This window comes from Amphiprion ocellaris, chromosome 9 (genome assembly GCF_022539595.1).
Source record: "Amphiprion ocellaris isolate individual 3 ecotype Okinawa chromosome 9, ASM2253959v1, whole genome shotgun sequence".
Lineage (NCBI taxonomy): Eukaryota > Metazoa > Chordata > Actinopteri > Pomacentridae > Amphiprion > Amphiprion ocellaris.
In genome coordinates, this window is record NC_072774.1 from 11,694,446 (window position 1) to 11,713,700 (window position 19,255).

The 19,255-nt window shown below is 37.4% G+C and overlaps 1 protein-coding gene across 1 annotated transcript; it reads left to right on the forward strand.

The window, feature by feature from the left end:
• Window positions 1–5,279: 5,279 nt before the first annotated feature.
• Window positions 5,280–18,604, forward strand: creb3l4 (cAMP responsive element binding protein 3-like 4). The gene is made up of 10 exons (XM_035954067.2): window positions 5,280–5,500; window positions 8,333–8,476; window positions 8,881–9,145; window positions 10,077–10,189; window positions 11,211–11,300; window positions 11,942–12,048; window positions 12,795–12,863; window positions 13,766–13,850; window positions 14,545–14,638; window positions 15,493–18,604. The coding sequence occupies exons 2-10, from the start codon at window positions 8,336–8,338 to the stop codon at window positions 15,795–15,797; spliced, it is 1,269 nt and encodes a 422-aa protein (XP_035809960.2). The 5' UTR covers window positions 5,280–5,500; window positions 8,333–8,335; the 3' UTR covers window positions 15,798–18,604.
• Window positions 18,605–19,255: the final 651 nt, after the last annotated feature.

Consider the following 19,255-nt stretch of genomic DNA (forward strand, 5'->3'; position numbering starts at 1 on the left):
ATGTATCATCTAGCTTATCATGCATGTATCCAACTGTATGTTATATGTTCCTTGTTCCCCACCCCCCTCTCTACCTCTCTACCCCTCTAACCCTCTACCTCTACCTCTCTACCTCTTCTGTCCCTCTCAACCCGCCCGGCCAGCAGGCAGATGGGTCCCCCCACATTAGAGCCGGGTTCTGCTCAAGGTTTCTTCCAGTTAAAAGGGTGTTTTCCTTACCACTGTCTCCTTAGGGCTTGCTCTGGGAGTTCAGGCATATGGTGTCTGTAAAGCGTCTTGAGACAATTTGATCTGTAATTGGTGCTATATAAATAAAACTGAATTGAATTGAATTGAAAACACAAGATGCATAAAATGATGCCATTTTTCAGCCAGGAACCATAATAACAGAAAGAATAACACAATTTTCAACTTTCAGACAATCTTTGAATCACATATCTGTGACATGCCAAAAATCGATCAAATCTAATCTAAAAACCATTATATTTCATCAAAAGCACTTTATTCTGCCATCAGCCACGTGACAAAATTGATAACTGATATCTTGTAATTATAGGAAAAATAGTGTGTTTTCACTGTATATTATCTATAAGCACTAGTAATCTGTTAACAGAGTTTTATATCTTTATTTTTCATCCTTGCATTTATGTCTATTTTTCTCGTCATTGATTGTATTGTAGATAATTTCAATGTTCTTACCCATGTAAACGCCCTTGATTAAACATTAAAATGCAAAAACTTACACATAATCTCCTGTAAAATTAAGGATATAAATTGTTTATTGATTATGGAAAATCACAGTACTTTATTCTACTAGTAGAGGAGAAATTCAAAGTCAGCTCATGACATCCAAATTAAAACTTTTATCACATGTATTCAAATGAAGGAATTCAAAGTATGAGATTCAAATTTATGTTTTTTATTTTAATTATTCACTTTAAGCAATCCAAATTTAAACATTCAAACTGCTATTACAGTTATTGAAGTTGAACCATTCAAATTTGGAGGTTGAAATTCAAATTTTCTTTAAATTGTTCAAGTTGAAACTTCGGGTAACACAAACTTCTGCTGCGTTGCCTCGTGTGGTCGTACTTTAGCACTTCAGAATTAGCAACAGTCAAGCTGGACTTTAAATTATTTGCAAAAGGAGATAATTAATGAGAAGGTGGAGCACTGTGGATAAGGTTTCTACTTCCTTGAAAGAAAATGCCACAGGTAGCTTGAAGCTATGCCAGTCAAACCAATAGTCATAGGAGAGAAGAAATTGTAAGTTAGAGACAAGAGAGAAATGTTTTTCAGGGAATGTTGGGCCTTTTCAGTGGGTTCCTCTGCCTCATTAGGTTCAGGGAATTAATTTGCTTCCTCAGAAACCTCGTCCTCTTCCTGGATAGTCGGCAAGAACCTGTTTGCTTCCTCAAAGACCTTGTCCTCTGGTGAATCTTCTACCTGGAAGCCCTGACTGACCTCTTCCTCAGATGTTGTCGAGATGTGTTGTTCGGTCATCAGCTTTAGCTTCCCTGGTTCTTCATAGAGGAACTTTTCCCTCTCAGAGGAAGCCTGTTGCATGAGGTCAGAGCTCTCCTGTACCTTCTTCTGGAAGGCCTCCTGTTTGTCCTGCAGACTTTGGATCAGCTCCCCGTACATCTCCTGGGACAGACTCTCCAGAGTCTCGACCCGATTCCTCGACTCCTTCTCCAGAAGTTCTCTCTGGTTCTTCTCATGAGCCAGCTGTTTTTTTGTCTGTTCCAGTTTGCTTATCAGGTTGACCCAGGAGGCTCTCTCCCTGAAATGTTCGATTCTTTCTTTGTTCAATATATCATCCAGCTGCTTCTCATTGTTCCTCTCATTTTGAAGCTCTGTTTTCAGGTACTGGATTTGTTCCTCCAGCTCCTGTGCATTGGCCTGTTCTCTGTGGAGCTTGTTGGTCAAGTATCGGACTTGACCTTCCAGTTCCAGTAATGTGATCCTTTCTCTGGTGGACTCATTCTTTAGAGATCGGATCTGTTCGTCCAGCTCCAGTGCGTTGGATCTCTCTGTTTGGAGCTGCTCGTTCAGTAGTCGGACTTGTTGGTCCAGCTCATGTGCTCCAGTCCTGTCTTTGCTGAACTTGTTCTTCAAAAGCTGGAGTTCTGCATCCAGTTCCTGAATGTTGGCCTTCTCAGTGTGGAGCTGGTCGTTCAGAAGTTTGATTAGTTTGTCCTGCTCCTGAGCCTTGGTCCACTCTCTGAGGAGCTCTTCAGTCAGATATCGAGCTTCTTCGTCCAGGTCCTGAGCGTTGACCTTCTCATCATGGAGCTGCTCAGTCAAACTTTGGATTTGTTTGTCCAGTTCCGCAGCTGTGGTTCTCTCTTTGAGGAGCTCCTTCTTCAAATGTTGGACTTCATCCAGCTTCTGACAATTTGCTTTTTCATTGTGGAGCTCATTTTTCAAAAGCAGGACTTGTTGTTCCAGACGACGAATGTAGGCCCTCTCAGTGTGGAGCTGGTTGCTTAGAAATTGGACCCGTTCTGTCTCAGGTCTGCTAATAAGTTTCCAGATGTATCTGGCCGCAATGACAAGCTGTTTCATCATTAAGATGTTTGAAATGATCCGAGTCGTAGTTCTGAGTATTGTTAATCGCACTGAATGTCTCAATATGTACAAGCACAGCTGTCAGGTCCTTATTTAAAACCTCTGTTCTGACATTGTGATGTCATCAGTGATGTCATAATCACCTTTGCAATGACACTAGTTTTAGATAGTTTATCTTATCTTATGTTATCTTGTCTTATCCTATCTGATATTATCTTATCTCTTATCTAAACTTAAAGTATCTTATCTTATACTATCTTATCGTGTATCTCACATTATCTTATCTCATCTTATCTTATTTCTTACCTTACCTCTTATATTATCTTATCCCTCATCTCATCTTATCTTATCCTGTCTTATCTCTTATCTCATCTCTTCATATCTTATCTCATCTCATCTCATCCTGTCTTATTCTATCTCATTCTGTCTTGTCCCATCTCATCTCATCTCATCTCATCTCATCTCATCTCATCTCATCTCCACCTAAAAGTGAGATCATGTAGACCAACACGTTCCTTCGGTGTAACTACAGAAAAGTTTTGTAAAAACAGAGTAAAAAAGCTCCACTGTCCAGACCAGGAATCTGTTGTCCTTCCTGTCCTCGGAGATGACCTGACCATCCAGCAGAATGGTCCAGCGGTCCATCAGAACCTCTTCAGCCTCATCTAGGGATACCAGGATGTGGTGAGGATCCTCGCTGCTGTAGCCGGTACGTCAGGATGGGAATGGACCGGGTAGTCACCTGTACCCAGCGAGACGATGCCGATCAGAGGCTCTCGACACGCCAGCTTGTGCCTCATGGCCTCCAGGACTCCCAGAACCCAGCTGAATGTCCCATCGCCACCACAGACCAGTACCCGGAACCAAGGAACCTTCCTGAAGGTGTGGAGGCTGCAGAGAAAAGATGTTTAATCTTATTTACTGAACTTATTGGATCAAGAAACAGGAACTGTGGTCGTTTCTCATCGATTTGTCACCATTTTGCTTCTGCTAGTTGTCATATTTTATATATTTTTACTGCTTTTGAATCTGTTTATCACAGTTTGCATCTATTTCCAATCATTTTGAATTTCTTTAATCATTTTGCATGATTTGTAGTTGTTTTGCATATATTTTTGATAATTCTTTTAAATCAGTTTTTATTAGTTTTGCATGCACTTGTCACAACATTGCTTATGTTTGTCATCATTTTGCATTTTCATCATCATTTTGCGTCTACTTGTAGCTGTTGTGACTCTATCTGCCACAATTTTGCTTCTGTTTGTAGTGGTTTTGCATCTATTTTTATGCATTTTGAATCTGTTTTTATAGTTTTGCCTGTATGTGTCATATTGCATCCAATTCTTGTCATTTTGCATCTACTTGTCAGAATTATCCATCTGTTTGTAGTGGTTTCGTATCTTTGTATCTATGTATTTCCTTTTTTAAAAATGTATTTATAAATGTATTTATTTTTGTATTTCTATATTTCTTTTCACTGCATTTCTACATGTATATATTTCTAAAGTTATTTATGCATTTCACTTTTTTAAACTAATTTATTTTTTCTACATTTATTTTTATGTATTTCTACATTGATTTATATGCATACACTTTTATTTCTATACAACACCAGGCTTTCATGAATTCCTTTAACCTCAAAAAGTTAAAAAAAAATTGAAAATTATTAAGAGTACATCTAAAGTTAGCTAATCAAACGTTAGCAGGCTAGCATTAAGTCCGTTCACTTAACTGAAGTAAGTGCTCAATAACTGCCTACAAGGATGGCTGCTGATGCTGAAACCACTGATTCCTTTCATCATTTAAACACCTGACAGGTACTTTTCTTTAATAACTGACTGTCAGTGTTAGCAGCTAGCAGTTACTCTGCTTCACTATGCTGAGTCTAAATGTAGCAAGCTCAGCTACACCAGCATGTGAAAAAGTAGTTTAGTACACCAGAAAATGTATTTATTTTTTATTTTACTTTTACATTTAATTTTATTCATTTGCTGCTTACCGATGGTGAAAAAGGCACTATAAGTAAGAGAGTCTCCATTTGAGGAATCCTGAAGAGAAATCTATCAGAGAACTACAAAAGATGCCGGGTGTATGACACATGTCCCGCCTCTTCTTGCCAAACAGCCAATCATCTGCTTTTTCAGAGCCGGATTGAAAAACATCTAGCCAATCAGGTTGTACCATTAGTGTTGTAAATCTCTTCTTCTAAAAGGCGTAAGTAAAACAGGAAAAAAAAACGCATTTCAAAGCTTTTTTTGAGCCAGATTCACTAAAATGTTATTACCAGATTTGATTGTGATTGTATACATTGAGTGTTAATGTCACAGTGACCTCCGAAATTACAGGTATTTATTTATATATGTTTATTTAATAGGGACAGAACAAGACGCATTGTTACAATAACCAATGCCATGTTCATAAGTCAATAGCTAACAGCTAATTCTCAGTTATGTTCTTCTTAAATCGAAATAACTGCTGTGGGGCCGTTAACAAGATGGATGCCAAGTGACTTTGCTTCATCCAGTAAGTCTTTTCATCATCGAAACACCTGACAGGCATTTCCTTTGGTAGTCAACAGATTGTTTAGTGCATAAAATGTACGAAAATGCTGAGAAGAGAAAAAATTATTCCCTGAAGCCAAAGTCAACATATTTAACACTCCGGTACAGTAGGTGGCGGCCGTTAAAATCCGTTGCTAAAACCAAAGAAGAAGAAGAAGAAGAAGAGGAAGAGGCAGAAGCTGGAGGAGGAAGAAAAATCTGTCAGGCTGCTCCGAGCCACCAGCTGGACTTTTTCTGTCTTCTGGACCGCCATAAAGCAGCGTGTTGTCAGCCGGTGTGTGTCTGTGTGTGTCGGTGCTGCAGCAGATGACTGATGAGGAACCGGAGGGTCTGAAACAGCAACAGCAAGGAGGCTCCGTGAGTCCGCGGTGAGTGGCATTAAAACCCTCCTGTTGATCCGGTTGAACAGGATCAGGCCTGATAGCACCACACCAGTACATTTATACTAATCAATAATCATGGCTGAGAACACTGCAGCTCATCAATACATTTTATAATAATCAATAACCAGCCCCGAAAGCAGTGTATCTCATAAATACATCCATAATAATGGAAAAAAATGTGTGAGAAATCAGATTGTCTGCATTGTAAATACTCTGAACTGAATTGAATGCAGTGATGGATGGAGTGAAAACAACAATACTGCTGTTTATCAACGACAACAATCTGTGTTTAAGTATGAACTGTCTGTAACATACTAGACTGATGGTGCAGAATCACAGTATTTCCACGAGTAAATCTAGTTTTAGTATTGATTAATCTGGCAAACTCTAGGTTAGTAGATAAAGTATTTTGGCCATATGTTACCAAAAACCTTCCTGATCATTAGTCCAAAACCCAAAGAGATTAATTTGCCTGTTACGTCTCACAAATAGAAAACAACTTTTAAGATGCCAGACCTCACAATATATATTTTCATTATTGATAAATCTGATGAATACTTGATTCTTGAATGTTTATTTTGGTTCTCAGATGTCAAAACACATCCTGACAATCTGTCCAGAACCCTCAGAGACTCAGTTTAGTGTCACCTCTGAAAAATACATGCAGGAAACCACTTTTACAAATGCCAGACCTCACAATATTTCCTTTACTGATTAATCTGGAAGATTTGTTGATTATTTTGGCTATAAGATCATCTTATAAAAAAAAATCACAACTACAGAGATCAACTTTATTGTTTCATCTGACAAATAAAAGCAGAAAATCTATTTTTTCAGTGTCGATTCTAAAATTATTTTCGTCATTGATTCATCTATCTCAGAGCTGAAAGTCCTAATTATTTTCATTATTGATAAATCTGACAAACTCTGGATTAGTTGATTGATTATTTTAGATATTAAATGTCAAAAGTCAGAGACCCAGTTTCCTGTTACATCTGATAAAACGACAGAAACTATTTTTTTGGATGTCAGATGTAACAATATCTTCATTTTTGATTTTATTATTTTCATTGTCTTGTTTTTTCACAACCCAAAGATGTTCAGTTTACTGTCATAGAAAAGGAAAGAAACCAGAAAATATTCATATTTAATATGCTGCAATCACAGAATTTGATCGGTTTTTGTTCTTAAAAATACTCAGATTGATTAATTATGAAAATAGTTGGCACTTAATTTAATAGCTGACATCTATTTGATTAATTGCTGCAGCCTTACAGATAATAACACAATAATGATCTTTCTGACAACCAGCCGTTGTTTTATGGATGAAAACAACTCAAGTAAAGGGTTGGAAATGTTTCTTCATGTGCAGAAATCCGTGACATTACTGTTCATTTTCAGCTGATGTGTTCACTGATGGTAGAATTAATAATTTACTCACCTGCACTGTTTATCTTGTTTTTAAGGGTTGCAAGTAGTGATTATTTACTGTCACTCCCAGTTCATCTGTTGGTCATTTTCTGGATTAATTGTCCTGTTTTGTCGGACACTCTAAAAGCGGCAGAGATTGAGTTTTGTGTTGACCTATTCACTGATGAATAGTTTGAGCTCTAGCAGCTGTTGTGGTGGAATTCAGGGAGTGTGAACAGGCAGGGCTTCTCAGGACGTTGTTGTTCGTTGTCTGTACCTGCAGATTGTCACTGAGGTCTCTGACTGTGTTTTAACACCAGAGTTTGGCTCATGAATAAGTGAAAAACTTCAGGGTCCTTGTGTTTGTTGTTCAGTCGCTGCAGGAGCCCAGAAACACGTCGAACAGCTTATCGTGTTGCTATTCAGCGCAACTGCTGCTGCCAGAGGTCGGGTGTGTGCCGACCAGGATGTCCTCCTCCGCTATTGCGTCACCTGGGCTCGTCCTGATCTGCAGACACACTCTGTGTTGTGCTGTGTGCTTGGTGTTGAGTTTCACATGTCGACTGCTGTGTCATATGTCGCACACAAACACCTGGATGCCTGTTGAGGATCAACAATAACCACTGAAGCTTGATGTTTTTCATTTTTTCTCTAAGCAATCAACACAACCATAGAAGAAGAAAAGAGAACTCAGAAATGTCTTCTGTGCAGTACGATGCCGTTACAGTAAAAGAAATCAAAAGAAAAGAAAACACAAAAGTTGAATTTCACTCATTATTTATTTTAGAAAGACAGAAAAAAAACTTGGTGTCCAAAAAAACTATTCAGATGCCACATACTGTTGGTATTCAACTATTTACATTTTCCTTTACAAACGTGACAGTTTTGTCTCCTTTGTCGTTTTGTGTCTCTTTCAGACAGCTTTGTCTGTTTGTGGTGATTTTTTTATCTCCTTTATGTCATTTTGTGTGTCATGTTTCTTGTTTTGTGTCTCATTTTTGTAGTTTTGTACATCCTGTTGGCCATTTTATGTGTTGTTTTAGTCGTTTGTGTCTCACTTTTTGTTCTGCGTTTGCTTAGTGTCTCATTTTTGTAGGTTTTGTTTTGGTTGTTTTGTATCTCTCTTTGATCATATCATGTCTTGTTAATGTTTAGTGTTGCTTTGTGGCTCGCCTTTGACATTTTGTGTCTCTGAGACAGTTTTTTCACTTTGTGGTCTCATCTTTGGCATTTCTCGTCTCCTCTCTATCATTTTGTCTCATTTTTGTTGTTTGGTGGCTCTTTGTGTCTTTTTTTAGTTTTGTCTCAACATGCATGTAGTTTTGTATTTCGTTTTTGTTGTTTTGTTGTAGTTATTGTAGTTGTGCTATGGCTATGGTTATGATGGTTTGTGTAAATGTGTTTCAGGTGATGGATGCAGAGAGCAGTGAGCTGTTCCTCGGCACCGTGGCAACCGGCAGCTGGCAACTCGACGCTCCTTTCTCCTGCTCCGAGCTCGTCTTCGGTGGATCTGACAAACCCCTGCAGGACTGGGCAGTGGACCCCGACTCTGTGAGTTACCTCCTCCTGCTTCCAGACAAGAACACATGGTTACATTTAAACAAGGCAGGTGTAACCGCGTACCCTGTGTCAATTAAACATATTTTATCCTTATTTTAACTGTGGACAGACCTCCTGTCCTGCCATAATAAATAAAAATAACACCATAATTATAACAGCCATTAAAATTCAAAGAACCAATTTTTTGTTTAGCCAATAGTTGAAAGCATTGCCTTGCAGTTACACAGAACATTACAGCATGGCTGGAAACCCTTTCATTCTCGGCATTCATTTGCCATTCCCCTGCTTGCTAATCAAATTCTGTGTAAATCAAAGGCAAAATACCCCAAATCACATCTTTTAAAGCTTAAAATATCAACTATTTATCAAGTGTCTGCATCGCTGTAAATGTCCAGATGCTCCACGACAGCGAATCAGAGGACGTCCTCCACGGCGTCGATCCAAACGAGGTGTTTCCCAGCGGCCCGCCAGCCGACCCGTCGTCAGAGAGCGACAGCGGCATCGCCGAGGAGCCTGTCGTCGAGAGTCCCGTCACCATGGTGACCATGGCGACCACCCAGCCGGCCCTGGCGACCGTTTACCAGGTGGTTTATGACATCAATGGCCTGGATGGAGCCAAGACTGACGCCGGACAGGAGAACATCATCTCCATCGAGCTCGGTGAGGCCAGAGTCAGTTTAATTTGACGCTCTTGAAAACTCTCTTGATTTATTGATTGATTGATAAACATAAAGGTTAAAATAAGCAACACAAAATGAAAAGAAACTCCTAACCTTAAAATAATGTGTGAAAATGAGTAGGATGAATTTTAATTGATTAATGTACATCTCAAATTGTCTGTTTCCTGTTTGCTTCAAATGTTATGCTTGTAAACATCTTAAGAACCCTAAGAAAACCTTCACTGTTACATGTTATTTTCTTCATGCAGTCTTTTTTGTACATTTTCTTCTCTCTTCTTTTATAGCTGTGTTCATTTTGAGATATTATATTCTATAAGTTTACTCCACAACCCAATAAATATCTGCTCTTCATGGTGGTTTTAACAAATAGCTTCTTACAATTTAAATTTCCTCCTAGTGTGTAGTTTCTAATGTCGCTTGTGAGAAATTGTTGTATGTTATCAGAGAGTAACTTACTGTTTCCTTTCAGCATTATTTGTGCAGTCCTGAAATATCATATATACTGATGTTCTCATTATATCCCACATTATGTTCAACAACTTTTGAAGACTTATTCTTCCTAAATATCTCTCATAGTTTCCTAACAATCATCTGTAACTTAAAGCATGTTTCTAAGAAAGTGTATCCTGGTTGAAATAATGATTCTGTGGATTTAATTCTGTACCTGAATTTTATTGTTATCAGTTCAGGTCGATTCTTGTCAACCTTCTTGTTGGATCATTTGAGCAGGAAAAGAAATGGAAACAAAAGATGAAACGGCTTCATTTTTAGTGAAGTCGGGCCTCACTTTGCAGTGAGTGTTGAGTTTGTAATTCATCCACAAAATGTGCTGCACTGTGAGCTTGAAGAGTCACTGCTGTCAAAGATACAAATGATGTGACTGAACATGTCGTCCTCTCTGTCCTGTGCAGATGAATGGAGCTCTCAGGTGCTGCTGTCGGACTCGTGCATCGTGAACGAGCTGCCGATGGTTTCAGCAGCTCGTCAGGTCGCCATCGACCCTCCCAGCCCCGACGGAGAACTGGTGAGAATCTGACTGTTTCTCAGTTCCTCAACCCCTGAAGAGACGCAGAGAGACGAGTGAAGGCAACGGGCATGAAACCCCAAAACCATTTATAAAGACAACGTGCCTCTCAAACTTAATTCATCAGCCAGAAACTGTAAAAGCAGAAAGAATCATTGGATTTTGAACTTTCTGATGGCCCTTGAGCCATTAATCTGAAATGAAAAATCATGATTTCCAATCAAAATCGCTTTTTTCTACGTCTCTCATTTAAAAGTGATTCAAAATACTTTCTTTGCTTTAGCCAGATTCTATAAAAAAACTAAAAATTGTGAGAACTGTGCAACCATGAAGCTGTGACTCACTCAGCTGTGAACAATGGTTCAGAAAAAAAGTGTTTCCACAGAGCAGAGACATCAACTTGTAAGGTCAAATTATAAAGTATGAAATACTACAAATTTGGACCATTAGCAGCGCCCAAAAACCTTGGGTCTTGGTCTTGGGATTTTTCTTAAAAGTGTCAGTGGAGGAGCAACTTGTTATTCCGAGAGGAAGGCTACTCCACATTTACTACCAAATTTTATTTTTTCACCATAAAATACATATGATTTGTATTAACAGACTTTTCCTTATGGTAAGATGTATAAAAATAACCGTTATCTTGTGCACGAAAGTACAAAATACAAAGTCTCTGTCATTCCTCTTCTTGCACTTCTCTGTCTAATTCTATGAAATTTAAAGGCAAAATACTCTACATCAGGTGCCTGGATAGCTCAACGGGTTAAGCAGGTGACCTCTGTACAGGGACCTGGGTTCGATTCCTGCTCACAGCCCTTTACTGCATGTCTTCCCACAACTCTTCTCCCTCCTTTCCTGTCTGTCTTCACTGCACCTATATAAAAAAGGCCAAAAAAATAACTCTAAATCAAATCTTTAAAGCTTAAAATATTGACAATTTATGATTTACGTTTTCCCTCTAGATATATTTCAGAGAATAAAGCCTGAGAACAGGCCTGGAGGTTTGACTCTTCTTCTGTTGCAGCTGCAGGCGGATCTTCAGCTGACCGAGGAGGAGCAGAAGCTGCTGACTCAGGAGGGAGTTTCTCTGCCCAGCAACCTTCCTCTCACCAAGGTCAGTTCGCTGACAGACACCCCGCTCACTTATTCTTTCTCCCAACTTTATTTATAGAACATTTCGAACATTTTAGACAGTGTGATATACAGCACAAGGTAAAAGAAAATACAGAATAAACATTGATTGTCACATCTGAATGTGACAATCAATGCCTGCTTCAAATTTTTAGGAGCGCCCGTGAAGGGAGCAGTGCCAAAAATTACAGACAAACTACTTGGAGCAATAGCATAACTGTATGCCCTAGTTAATGTATCAAAAATGTATGACCAAAACGACCCCAGTTTAGCACAAGACCAGAACATATGTGCATGAGTTGCGGGAGATAAATTGCATCCGCCCCAGGAATCGCTAACGGAGTCTTGCATTTGTGTAGTGCGCTCTGAATAAGACCTTACATTGAATCAGCACAAATTGATGACAGATGAACAAGAGAAAGTGCAGATTCCCTTTGTTGTTCTGTTAATTTGACATTGAGACTCTCCTCCCACACACTTTGAACAGCAGTAAGGGAAGTTGAAGATGCAGACCAAATAGACCTCTATTAAAAAAAGAAATGCATCCCTTAGCAATCGCCCCCGCTTACTGTTTAACCTGCAGGTAAAGAATGATGCTGATTTTGAACCAACCTTTACTCGCAGGCCGAGGAACGAATCCTGAAGAAAGTTCGCAGGAAAATCCGCAACAAGCAGTCTGCTCAGGACAGCCGGCGGAGGAGGAAGGAGTACATCGACGGGCTAGAGAGCAGGTACACCTTCTGACCGAACCTTTCACTTTCCTGACTGACTGCAGGGAGACTTATTTACAGAACAGAAACATCTATGGACTGAAACTAAGGCAGAAATAGGGTGTCTGTGGTTAGGTACAATGTCAACATCAATATTTTTAGTCAAAGATAAAACTGTTAATTAAATGAACTCATGTGATCATCATTTTGCATATCTGGCATTATTTTAAATTTTAAAAAAAAAAAAAAAACTGTACTTAGGGCTAAAAATGTAACTGATAAATAATCCGCTTTGCCTAAAATTCTTATAGCAAGCAGAAGTCAGCTAATGATGTTTTTTGTGAAAGAAAGGTTTCTTTAGTTAAACTTTCATCAAGTTCTTTTCACTTTTCAACCAATTATTTCACATTAAAAAGCATTCTATATGTTTTGTATTATGACATGCAGCTACATATGGTTCAGAAAACATCATTACTTGACTTCTGCATTATCATTTTTTTGTTAATTTTGCTCAAAGGTGGGACTTTCTGTGACTCCTTCACTTAAATTTTTTTTTTATGTTCAACTTACCTGTAGTCAGAGATTATTTGAACTGCTTGTCCAATAATGCAGATTCAGAAGGAATGACGTGATGAGAAATCACAGTGGAAAGTTTTTGAGATATTGTCGTTCAAACAGCCTCAAATTTCAATGTGTGAAAAAATAGGCTGAATGTGGGTCACTGGGGCAGTTATTTAGCAAATGTATGTGTGTGTGTGTTTTAACAGGGCGGCAGCGTGTTCGGCGCAGAACAAAGAGCTGCAGATGACGGTGGAGCAGCTGGAGAAACACAACATGTACGAGCACATTTTATCACTTGTTTTTGATTTATTTTAATATTTTGTGCTTTAGTTATTTTATCCAGACATTTCTTTCAAACAGCGTACAAACCCTTTAAATGGCAATCATTGAAATACTTTGAAAATTCAAATTTCAACCCTACAGTGTTATTGGAGGACATAAGACTTTTTAACTTTTGTGACATTTTTCAAAATTTGAAATTTTCATGTTGAAATTCACGGTCAGTGAAGTTACCATATATGGTTCCCAACAGTGGTTAAAAAAAACATTCCAAGAAATGTGTATATCATCACTTAGCACAACTACTCAACCATAAAATGTGTGAGTTTTGTCAGCTGGCCATGGTTAGTTTTGACGTTTCGACCGCAAATATGGAAGAGGACCGAGCCGCAAGTCCGTCTTTTTCCAACTTCGGAGAAAAGAGAAAGTTTGATTCGTTCCCGGTCTCTGCTGATTGGTCAAATGTCACGATGTAGTGTGCTGTAACGTAGCGTGATCTGGGTTGATTGGTCGGGTGAAAACCATGTGCTTCTTGACCTCACTGAGAGGCAGGAGCAACGCCATATTTAATGTGTGCCGAAAATATGATCACTTGACCCATGAAGGGTTAATAAACATTTGTGTAACTTTTGTGTACCAACATCACAACAGAAACCAATGAAATCTGTACTAATTCATGCAGACAGTTGAGGGTTGAACATCAAAACAAACACAAAGACGATCAGGTGCAGCAAAAAGAAGCAGGTTATTTTAATGGTACAACACCTTGGCTCCGCTCTTATTGCTGTTAAATGTGTTTTGTGAATATGTTTGACTTTGGTTTACAGTTTTATCATGAAGCAGTAAAAGTCAGAGATCTTTTTTATTTTTTATTATGATTTGTGTTGTGTGTGTTCAGGTCTCTGCTGGCTCAACTGCGACAGCTTCAGTCTCTGATCAAACAGACGGTCAGCAAAGGAGCCCAGACCAGCACCTGCTTACTGGTATGAAACACTGACTTTAAGGTTTTTGCTTCATGTCTAATTCATTTTTATTAACATACTATTAGGATTTGGCATCTAGGCTTCCAGAACCCATGCAGAATTATTATATATACGCTACCAGTCAAAAATTTGGACACACCTTCTCAGTTAATGCTTTTTATTGAATTTTTTAAATAAATTGTAGACTAATACTGAAGATTAATACTTTTTTGTTCACAACATAATTCCAAATAAGATGTAGATATTTGGGTGAAATCCTCTGATATGAATGCTTAAAGTACGACAAACCAACAAAAACATTCACCAAAGCATTGTTAGTAAATTAAACAATCAATACATACTGCATTAATAAATGAAATTCATAATTTCACAAGTTAGATGGTGTGAGGGAGTGTGGTTTAAACTTAGATCTTGTTTCTAAAAGAGATTGCAAACTATAGGGGAAATATGAAGTAATAGTATTTACGTAATGTAACAGTATCATAGACAGAGCAAAACATCTACAGCTAGATTTTTAAAATCATTTATTTACACAATAAACACATTGTCATTTTTCAGTCAGATGTTTAATCTGAAAGCATCTTAATTAGATCAGTTCTCATTTCTTGTAAGGTTCAGCTCCAGCTTTGAAACTGGCTGTGAAGAATTTAGTTTTTCTGCACGTTGTAGATGAATGTTGTGTTTGTGTCCTCAGATCATCCTGGTGTCTCTGGGTCTCATCATCCTGCCCAGTTTCAGCCCCTTCAGACGGGACCCGACTGCTGATATCGACTACAGACCCACAGGAGGTCAGTTTCTCTCCTCTTCAAAATGTGTAAAATATCACAGATTCTCCTTTGAGACTGGAGAAACAAGGAATCCCAGAAAAGTGCACACTTTTTCAAATTTGTCTTTCTGTTAAAAACCAGCAGGAACAAATCAGGAGAGTGAATAATTGAGAATCTCAGACTGGAATGCTTCAGTTCCCTGACTTCTGTGCAACTTTCAAAGAGAAATTATGTGTTGAATGATTCCTTCTATGTTAAATATATGCCTTCAAATCGTTGTGAAATAATCTTTCCATCATTGCTTCTGTTATTTTCACTAATAATCCTGTGACTGAAGATATTCAAATTTCTGAGACATAAAAATCTGCAAATCCTCAAAGTTTGGAAGCTGAAATCAATTCAAATATTTGACATTTTGTAGGGAATCAAACCTCAGTGACGACTCCATTAGTGAAAGATTCCTGCTTTTCAAGACTTTGTTAATGTGCAATGGTGTGAATGTGATTTGGTTTATGTGTTTTTTTTATGAACTGAAGAGTGTTTGTGATCAGTTTATAATGTTAGAATGAATATAATTACATTTATTTATTTAGATCTTGTTGAAACTAGAGATTTCATAGCTCTTTATTTGGAAAAAATATACATGCAAGGTGAAAATGTTTAGCTTTGATGATTTAAATGAGGTCATAAATATGTGGAACCATAACACTGAGGTGAAATAATCAGAATCAACTGTTTTCTGTTCCATATTTAGCAGAACATAGTTTTAGTGATCACTGTAACATTTTATTCTAAACACAATAAGCTCTTTGTTAAAGTCACTCCTCTGAAATGTTGTGGAACATTTGATGATGAATCATTTTAAATCTTTCCAGTTATTTCCAGGAACATCCTGACTGATCCGATGTCTTCGCAGCCGATGGCAGAAGAGCTTGATGGTCCGGTGGTCCGATCCGACTCCTCATCGGCGCCTTCTGATATCAGCCAATCAGAACCTCCGGAGGGCGCCACCATCCTCCAAGAACTAACAGAAAACTCTGAAAATTCAGCCGCTGATGGTGCAGCCCTTGAAGCAAGCCATTCAGGAAACAGCTCAGTTGTTGTTGCCAGGCAGACTGAACTGGCAGCCCAAAAAGGAAGCCGCGACCCGGGAAAACCGGCGCATGCCGACGAGATGTAGGCGAACTGTCAGAGTGACGATAAGTGGACATTTTGTTCTAATGAACATGAAATCACAAAGCATTAGTAGCTGCTAAAGTAGGGATCATCTGATCAATCAGTACCAGCAGATACCTGTTAGAAAAGTTCAGTGGTGGCAGTCTGAAAAGTTTCTGAAAATGTTTTATATTAAAATAAGTTTATTTAATTTTATCTTATTAGTTCAAGTAAGTTCTTAAGTCCAGATATAAGAAGGGCATTGGAAAGTTTGTAGCAGATCAATAACAAGCCTTAAGTAGCCTGAAATGAAGACGACACATCAACTCCACTAGCGTCTTACTTTGGCCTGATGAACACGTTCTGTTCATGAGGTTTGATCGTTGAACCCTGAAATATCCAGATGAAGCTTCATTCACAGAAATGTCCTACGGCAGTAAAAACAACAACACAAAGAAAGAATCAGTTTGTTGTTCTGTTGTTTGTCCAAAGCTTCCACCAATGTTCACACAGAGAAGACAGGAGACAAATATGAAGTGCCTTAAAATGTGTCCAAAATGACTTCAGATTTATGCAAAATACCAGAAAAATGTACAAAATCACAAAAAATTTGGTCAAAATGACAAAAAATATTCAAGATAACTTAAAATTTGCCTAAATAGACAAATACACATAATGACTTGAGGCGCCTGCCTTTGTTTCTGGTAAAGTTTAATTCACAGAAATGTCCTACAGGAGGAAAAGACCACGAAGACTCGAGTCAGTCTTCAAAAACCCAAAACCTGCTGGCGGGTTGGAAAGATATATTATCTTTAACTTAATTCCCAAATATCAGCATGTGTCAGCCAGAACCTGTAAAAACAGAAAAAAATGTTGGGTTTTCAATTTTGGTCCATAAACTAATCTTCTGTTACGTGAAGTTCCATCAGGAAAATTAACCAAATCTGATCTAAAAATCATATTTCGTCAAAATCATCTCAGTTAACCATTAGCCAAAAACATAGTTATTCTAAGTAGATTATGTTAAAAACAAAACATTCTGCACTCCTCAGAACAACCGATTCTCCATGAGTGACTCTTCTGTGACCAACAGTCACATGACAAAAATTCTAAAAGCAAGTATGGAGTGACTTATAATTTGTCCAAAATGGAAAAAAAGAAGCATCCAAAATGAAGAAAAATCTCCACAGTAACTTCAGATTTGTCCAAAATGTCAAATATGTCTACCATGAATTAAAAATTGTCTTAAAATGTCCAAAATGAAATGTGTCAAAAATAGCACTTGTCCAAAATGAAAAAAAATGTCCATAATGACTCAAAATCTGTCTAAAATGACCAAGAATGTCCAAAATTACTTGTAGTTTATCCAAAACGACCAAGAAATGTCCAGAACAACTTGCAAATTGTCAAAAATGACAAAAATATGTCTAGAATCACTCGATATTTGTGGTTGTTTTTAATATCCAACTCTGTTTTTTTATTCTGGGACCCCATTGGAGCAGCTTTGTATGATTCATTTATTTATCTTTTCGCGGTCCTTTATTTTCACTACCTTCTCTTTAAGGGCCGCCTCCCTAAAAGTATACTTTCTTCTGATTGGTCAGTTTCTGGAAGCCTGCATCCAGTTGTCCAAATGAAATAATAATAATCCAGAATGACTTGAAATTGGTCTGAAGTGTCAAAAAATGTCCAAAATAACCTAAAGTGAATAGAACAATTGGTCCAAAATGACTTTAACATGTGTAGTATGGAAGACCTAATTTCAAAATGTTCTACTAAAGTGAAGCTGCTGTAAATAATGTTGGATATTTGAACATGTGTTGGGTTGTTGAAGAGAATCTGTTGAGTTTGACTGAATTTTAAATGTAAATTTGTTGGGTTTTAAGGCAAAATACTGTAGACAAAAACATGTTTCATGCTTTTGGATTTTGAAAAATGCACAGTAAGGTGTTTATTGTGCTATTTTGTCTTTTTTATGGGTGTAGATTTCATTACAGAACATATTTTAATTTCTTCAAATCAGCTTTTCCTCCTTCTCTGATCAAGCAGTCTCCACTTCTGAACACTTTAATAACATCTTGTTAATAATTTTGGCACATTTCATTCTTTTTCTTGTAATTTTTTTCCCTTCTTTTTTATACATTTGAGACTGTTTAGTGTTCAGGGTTTTAAAAGTATTATTTGGTATTTTATTAGTATTTTTGGGAGATGATTTTTGCGTTGTTTTTTCTCTGATTTTTTAAAATAAAATGTTTTAATATTTATTTTTTTTAAAAATCCGAAATTTGAATCAATTTTTTTTATATTTCTTGGACATTTTAATAATATCCTGAACATGAACGATTATTTTTTTTTGCCATATTTCATTCTTTTTTTTTTTAAATGACAGTTTGTGGGACATTATTTTCAGTAACTCTAAACATATTTGTTTTGATATTTTAGCTGTATTTTAGGACATTTTAATACTTTATTCTTAAAAAACCTGATGCTAATATATTTTTTCTTTTTCTTGGGTGTTCAAATTTCTGTTCTGGAAATAAATTAGGGTATTATTAATTTGCATATTAAAACCTGTTATAAAGTTAGCTATGGCGATATGTATAAGGTTAAATTTTCTCTCTCTGCCCACCCTTAAGTCACAGTCCTGTTTCACTGAGTAGATTTATTTATTTTGGTGCATTAACAGGTCAAAACGTGTTTTAATCTCCTGCTGCAGATCAGATAAACCTGCTCTTATTTTTTCACAGCTCCATATCGATCAACTTGATTTGCTTGAGATGTCTTTGTTTGTTTTTCAGATTTACTTTAATAAAATGGAACAATTCATGGAAACTGTGCCTCACTCAGTTATTGACTGTCAGCATGTGTAGCTGTTCTGGTTTTCTTCACCGTCAATCGTAAAAGTGAGTGATTTTATTAATAAAGAGGAAAAAACTCAAATAAAATGAACTGTTTTGAAAAATTCAAACTAATCTGATTTAATCTTTCATCAGCTTTAACACATTAAAGATGGATTTGTTATGTTTGTCTTCATCTGATGATGATCACACCAGTATTTTTTCTCTTTTTCTCTCAGTGTTTGGTCTCCACCTGCTCCACAGAAGAATATCTGGATCTTTATTGTCTTTGTTTTATTTTGCATCTTATTGTGGTCATTTTGTGTGTCTTTGTTGTCTTTTTGTGGTAGTTTTGTGTCTGTTCATGGTAATTTTGAATTTGCACTGGTCATTTTGTGTCTATTTGTGATCATTTTGTTTCTATTTGTTTTCATTGTGTGTCTCTGTGGTCATTTTGAATCCCTTTGTGGGCATTTTTAGTGTCTTTGTGGTCATTTTGTGACTAATTGTGGGCATTTTTAGTGTCGCCATGGTGATTTTGAGTCTCTTTGTAGGCATTTTTAGTGTCTCCGTGTCTTTTGTGTCTTTTTGTGGTCTGTGGTAGTTTGTGGCTGTTTGTGGTAATTTTGCATTCCTTTCAGGTCAT

Excerpts from the sequence above, each read along its gene's own strand:
- creb3l4 (XM_035954067.2), top strand. The coding sequence starts at position 8,336 with ATGGATGCAGAGAGCAGTGAGCTGTTCCTCGGCACCGTGGCAACCGGC. Across the intron at positions 9,146-10,076 it reads CATCATCTCCATCGAGCTCG|ATGAATGGAGCTCTCAGGTG; the intron begins GTGAGGCCAGAG and ends TGTCCTGTGCAG. Across the intron at positions 12,864-13,765 it reads CAGCTGGAGAAACACAACAT|GTCTCTGCTGGCTCAACTGC; the intron begins GTACGAGCACAT and ends GTGTGTGTTCAG.